General features: G+C 37.2%; 1 protein-coding gene across 15 annotated transcripts; it reads left to right on the forward strand.

Moving 5' to 3' along the window:
• Positions 1-739: 739 nt before the first annotated feature.
• LOC106772140 (protein FLOWERING LOCUS D) lies at positions 740-6,197 on the forward strand. 15 transcript variants are annotated; one of them, XR_002669443.1, is made up of 8 exons: positions 741-2,563; positions 2,905-3,663; positions 3,910-3,958; positions 4,052-4,164; positions 5,287-5,345; positions 5,484-5,521; positions 5,625-5,723; positions 5,810-6,197. XR_002669443.1 is itself a non-coding variant. In XM_022785658.1 (7 exons), exons 1-6 carry the CDS (start codon positions 901-903, stop codon positions 5,316-5,318), a joined length of 2,535 nt encoding a protein of 844 aa, XP_022641379.1. In that variant the 5' UTR covers positions 741-900; the 3' UTR covers positions 5,319-5,345; positions 5,484-6,197. The 15 variants fall into 15 exon arrangements, 7 of the variants coding, with proteins under 7 accessions (XP_022641383.1, XP_022641384.1, XP_022641379.1 ...); XR_002669445.1 differs by having other exon boundaries at positions 5,625-5,705; XR_002669444.1 differs by having other exon boundaries at positions 5,631-5,723.
• The last annotated feature ends 355 nt before the right edge of the window (positions 6,198-6,552 follow it).

A 6,552-nucleotide genomic window follows, 5' to 3' on the forward strand; every position in this document is an offset into this window, starting at 1 on the left:
TAGTAGTTTTATACTTTTAAAATTGCCTAAACAATAAATGATCCAATATGCCTGCAAAATCAGTCATTCGTTCTTATTATACTCCTCTTTCTTTGCATAAATTCTTGTATACATAATTAAGTGAGTAACGAACCTTTTGTTATGTTTTTGAGAAGTTGCTTCATAAGGAGATATTTGAAGCTGATGATGGTAATCTTCAAGAAATGTTGGAGCTTCACGAATTCTTGTAGAATGTCTAAGGTTAGATTGTTTTCAGCATTATCTCTTGAAGAGTCGTTCTCATTATTATCTCTGTTACCATCATTATATTTATGGTTTGTGTAATATCTTGATGTATATCATAAAAACAGTCATACATTTCATCACTAAAGACATTCAGATAAGTTCCTTTTCATTTCCTCTTCATCAACGTACTGTTACTGATCTTATCATGTTTAATGTATCTTTCTTCTTATGTCTTCAAAAGTATTCTTACTTATAAATCTAGATTCATTCTTAAATCACTAAAGTATAAGGATTTCAAACGTCATTCCAGTATCCTGACACTTTGATATTATTCAATCTAAACCAGTTAAATGAAATGAATTATCAATTTATTTTAAAAAACTAAATTTAATAATTATACAAAAACTTATTTTGGTTCAATATTTTTCAAAAAAATTAATTACATTTCGTTAGTTTTTTTTTTTTTTTAATTTTTAAAAAAGTTACTTTAGATTTTCGTTAAAATTTATATATTAAATTAGTGAGCGGTGCACATTCTGAACGTTGGCGGCAGCGGCAGCGGCAGTGCACAGGTGCTAAGTCTTACAGCTTCCAAATTCCGACAGCTGATTCTTAACTCACCAAAACCAAATGGCTCTTATTTCATAGTAATAGAAAATCAAACGACGCAGTTTAATGGATCTCCCACCTCAATTTTCCTCCACCCTAAACCCTAACCCTCACCCAAGTCCCAACGTTTTCTTGGACCCAACCTCCGATTCAATCCCAAATCTCATCCAGAACCCCAACTCCACCACCTTGAGCCACTACCTCTCTTTCTCCGTCCCCAAGAAGCGCCGTCGCGGCCGCTCTCAGCGCAATCCGGCTTCGTTTCGCCTTCCTCTCACCCTGCCCACCGATTCTCCATCTTCCTCTTCCTCCCGAGCCCCCGCCTCTGACGAAATTATCGTAATAAACAAAGAACCCAAAACCGAAGCGCTAATCGCCCTCAGTGCCGGCTTTCCGGCGGACTCCCTGACGGAGGAGGAGATTGACGCCGCCGTGCTGCCGGTCATCGGCGGCATCGAGCAGGTAAACTACACTCTCATTCGGAACCACATCATTGCAAAATGGCGCGAAAACGTGTCCAATTGGGTGAGTAAGAAAACCTTCCTGGATTACATTCCGCAACATTACCACGCGCTTTTGGACTCCGCATATAATTACCTTGTCTCGCATGGTTACATCAATTTCGGAGTGGCCTCTACCATCAAGGAGAAGATTCCGTCGGAGTCGAGCAAGCCGTCGGTGATTGTAGTCGGCGCCGGGCTCGCCGGGTTGGCTGCGGCTCGGCAGCTTATGCGGTTTGGGTTCAAGGTGACGGTGTTGGAAGGGCGAAAGCGCGCCGGTGGTCGTGTTTATACGAAGAAGATGGAGGGAGGGAATAGGCTGTGTGCTGCTGCAGATTTGGGTGGTAGTGTGCTGACGGGTACGTTGGGGAATCCCCTTGGGATTGTGGGGAGGCAGTTGGGTGAGTTGCTTCATAAGGTGAGGGATAAGTGTCCCCTTTATTGCGTGGACGGGAGGCCGGTTGATCCGGACACGGATGTGAAAGTGGAGTCTGCCTTTAATCGTATGCTCGACAAAGCGAGTAGGTTGAGGCAGTTGATGGGGGAGGTCTCGGTGGATGTGTCCCTTGGAGCGGCACTCGAGACGTTTCAGCAAGTGTTTAAGGACTCGGTGAGTGATGAGGAGTTGAGTTTGTTCAATTGGCATCTTGCTAATTTGGAGTATGCGAATGCGGGGTTATTGTCAAATCTTTCTCTTGCATTTTGGGACCAGGACGATCCTTATGATATGGGGGGAGATCATTGTTTTTTGCCTGGGGGAAATGGAAAGCTGGTTCAGGCTTTGGCAGAGAATGTGCCAATTTTGTATGAGAAAACTGTGCATACGATTAGGTATAGTGGTGATGGAGTGCAGGTGATTGCAGGGAATCAGGTGTTTGAGGGTGATATGGCTTTGTGCACTGTTCCGTTAGGTGTATTGAAGAAAGGATCTATCAAGTTTATACCAGAGTTGCCTCAGAGGAAGCTTGATGGGATAAAAAGGTTGGGGTTTGGTCTGCTGAATAAGGTTGCCATGCTTTTTCCTCATGTGTTTTGGGAGATGGATCTTGACACATTTGGACATCTTTCTGATGATCCAAGTCGTCGTGGGGAATTTTTTTTGTTTTACAGTTATGCAACAGTTGCTGGTGGTCCCCTGTTGATTGCTTTAGTGGCAGGGGAAGCTGCACATAAGTTTGAGAGCATGCCCCCCACAGATGCAGTCACACGGGTTCTTCAAATTCTCAAGGGTACGCTTTATATGAAAGTTACTACCTACGTTATACTTTGGCTAAGACAATTTACAAGATAAGCGAAGAAAAATAAATTCGAGGACGATAAATTGCATATCCATTACCATTTAGTTTGTATGATTTCCTTAGTTTCCTAACATGTCTTGTGGTATGAGTTTTATTTATAATATATGTAAATGAAGTTGTATCTTTTTCTCATTATAATTCAGCTGGAATACTTAATTTTCATTGGGCAAATTTAAATTTTTAGTCAAATCATATTAGTCCTCAATTACTAATATCTGATTACTTTTATTTTAGTAAATATGTATGAAGAAAAATGCTCTATCTGTCTGCAGGTATATATGAACCAAAAGGAATCAATGTTCCTGAGCCAATCCAAACTGTCTGTACTAGATGGGGTAGTGATCCCTTCTGCTTTGGTTCTTACTCCAATGTTGCAGTTGGAGCTTCTGGTGATGACTACGATATTTTAGCAGAAAGTGTAGGAGATGGTAGGCTTTTCTTTGCTGGGGAAGCAACCACTAGACGCTATCCTGCTACTATGCACGGGGCTTTCCTAAGTGGTCTAAGAGAAGCTGCAAATATGGCCCACCATGCTAATATTCGAACACTGAAGGTGAAAGTTGACAAGGCCCCTTCAAATGCTCATTCTTGTGCTTCCGTTCTTGCAGATTTATTTAGAGAACCTGATATAGAATTTGGGAGCTTTTCTATCATTTTTGCTCATAAGAATACGGACCCCAAGTCACCAGCAATCTTGAGGGTAACATTTGGTGAGGCTAGAAAGAAATGTAATGAAGTTGCAAAACAAGACCAACAACACTCTAACAAATTACTTTTTCAGCAGCTTCAGTCACATTTTAATCAACAACAACAGCTTCATGTTTACACATTACTGACAAGACAACAGGTTCTTGACCTAAGAGAGGTAAGAGGTGGTGATGAAATGAGATTGAATTACCTCTGTGAAAAGCTAGGAGTGAAACTAGTCGGAAGAAAAGGATTGGGGGTGAATGCTGATTCTGTCATTGATTTCATTAAAAGTGAGAGGGGCAATCGTAAGCCTGTTTCAACCTCTTTGGCTCTTAAACCAGGTGAGTGATATGCATTATGAAATGCTGTTTTCATGGTTTCTCTATAAATATCTTTTGAAAATAGGAAGTAAAGTGAAAGCAATAAAATTTATGTAGTTATTTGTTAAATCGTAAAGAGAAAAATGGAGAATATCTTCACGAACCAAACAAGTTGTTAACTTTTCTTTGCTTTTTTTCTATTCTTTCTCCTCTCTGCATGATGAGTCTGGATCAATTTAAATAATATTTTTCTTGATTTATAAACAGGGGTGTCATCAAAGCTGAAGGCAGGCATTATGAAGCGCAAGTTAATCAGGTTTGAACTCAATTTCTCTATTATATATATAATCTCAACTATCATTATTCTACTTGGTGTGAAACTTTAGCTTTAATGTATTTGTCAACTCAGACGGGCAAAAGTGGTGAGGAAAAGCAATGAATCCATAGATGTGGGGAGTGCCAACAAATTATCGGAAGAGGTTAAGATGACAGATCTAGTGCTTCCTGATTTAACTGTTTCAGGTAATTATTGTATGCTGAATTTTTTTATATTGAGTATCCTGTCCTCAAAATTCATATTCTCTAATTTATTTTAAGTTTTTGCCTCTTTTATACTTAAGTTCCAATAGCTGCTTTCGTGGGGAAATACTATTTAAATTTTTTCAAAAGATAAAGCAATATTTTCCTGATGTTTAGAACTTGAACTTTCAGTTTGGCATCTCCCTTCGGTCCCATCTCGAACATCAGCAACCACCATCTCTAGTTAAACCTATTTTTTCCATTATCTTTTCCTATTGTTTTCATCTCTCATTGATTCTGCTTTTTTTTCCCATCTGCTCTTTTTTCCTTCACAATCTCTTCTATATTTGTTTTATTCTCTATATTAAATTTAGCTGTTGTCACCACAATTTTCTTTTTCCTCTTTTATAATTCAGTTTTTTTTCAACATCTTTTTTCCTCTCTTTTTGTTTTTACTTGATCGGCCTTCATTTATTCTCACTTCTAAGATATTTTTAGTTGCGTGGTTTTTATTTATCGTGTAGTTAGGAGAATTTATGCTTATGCTTGTGTTATGAGACTTTGATGAATTTTATTTCATAAACATTTTTCTATAAGTTAATTGAAATATATTGATAGCGGAAATGTTTTCCAGTCTTGAACTGTCATCGAATCATAGAAAATTATGGAGTTTTGTGATAATTACTTTAAATCATATGTAAAGTGACTTCTAATAATAGTGTTGAGTATCAGATGTAATCGTCTTGTGAATCCATCAATTGTTATCTTCAAAATATAGTTTATTGGAATATGTGCTACAGATTTTAAATTGCGAAACAAATGCACTCTACTTTGTGGAGTAAATTTTTTACACCAACAATGCATAAAAATCAAACTTTATTTCTGATTTTATTATTTGTTTTAATAATTCATTGTGTTTAACTGGCTTTTTGGTACTTTATATGTATGTTGTAGTTCATCTGCCAGGCTTATTCTATTTGTCTGCAATGTCGTCTGCCATTTTATGTGGTAGAGTTTTGGTTTCTTGCAACGGACAGGCATATGCAATTGATAACTATGCCATGAATTAGTATTTGAGTTGCGTAGTTTGTCAGTATGAATTACTAACTGCCTAAATATTCCTAGGGACCAATCAAAGTGACTTGAGCAATCCATAAATGTGGATGGTCGTCTTTCACCAGGAGGTGAGACAGATTCTGATAGTTTTTTAATAATTCTTTTATCATATGCAAATCATACTGTTTTCCTGTTCCATTCAATGAGAATTTCAAATATATTATTGTACTTTTCTAATAGATTCACTTTTTCGTATTAAATTGCAGAAAGACTAAGATGCCCAATGCTCTTAATGGATTGTCAGGTGTCTTTCCTAGATTCTTGGTGTCTGGCTTAACGTTTCTTAATGAATTATAATTTGAAAGAAAATGTGAGATAAGTAAGGTTGCTTCCTTGTAACCTTGAAGTCACAGGTTCGAGTGCTGGAAAAGACGTCTCCATTTGCAGGGGCAAGGATTTGTACAATCATTCTTGCCATACTTCACTTGGTGGGAGCCTCATCCATGGTACTAATTTTGTATAGATAGAATTGAAAGTAGTAGTAAATATATTAATGTAACTGAATAGATCATTTATTGCAACTAAATCCAAGATCCTGATGACAAATGACGGAGAACGTCAGCTACAAAGGTATCATTCCTGTGGTAGCTGTCTTTGGTTGGGTATCAACTGTGTACCAATGGTTCTTACATCAACTTATGGTATCGAATTTGAGGTGTTTTGGCTGGATCATACGCACAACATTTGTTCAATAAATTGGAGATGACCTTGTAAATACCTCCAGTGCTGATAGCTCTATGATGCAGCAACCTGACATGTATGATTGGTCTCTTCAGGTTTAGTGCCACCTTTTAAGGCAGCCATTTTATAAGAGATTTATGAGGACATGAAACCTCAAGCTGTAATATTTTAAGACTGTTTGGTGAGAAATTAACGGGAGACCAAGGTTGTTTGGAGTGGAAGAAGGTTTAATTTTTTTATTTTTATTTTATCAAACAGGGTAGAAAGGGTGGTAACTGGATTTGAAATTAATATAGTCGAAAAATTACCTTTGTGTAAAGAGTAACCGTCGGCAAACTTTTGAGGCAAGATAAGTTATTACGTTATCCATCCCATGCTTGAGTATTGTTTAACGTAAACTTTAAATACAAATATTAATTATAATTATACATAACCAATTGACTTATTTTAAATAATTATTTTTATTTCGTATAACAGTTATTGGTGATTATTTCGTATATTTATTTTGATTTAGAAAGTAGTAGACCTAGTTAATATTTTAATCTTCTCCTGTATTAAATTTTGATTTGATTTAAAGAATGGGAGTAGAGGATT

Source organism: Vigna radiata, chromosome 8, assembly GCF_000741045.1.
Source record: "Vigna radiata var. radiata cultivar VC1973A chromosome 8, Vradiata_ver6, whole genome shotgun sequence".
NCBI classification, from domain to species: Eukaryota; Viridiplantae; Streptophyta; class Magnoliopsida; order Fabales; family Fabaceae; genus Vigna; species Vigna radiata.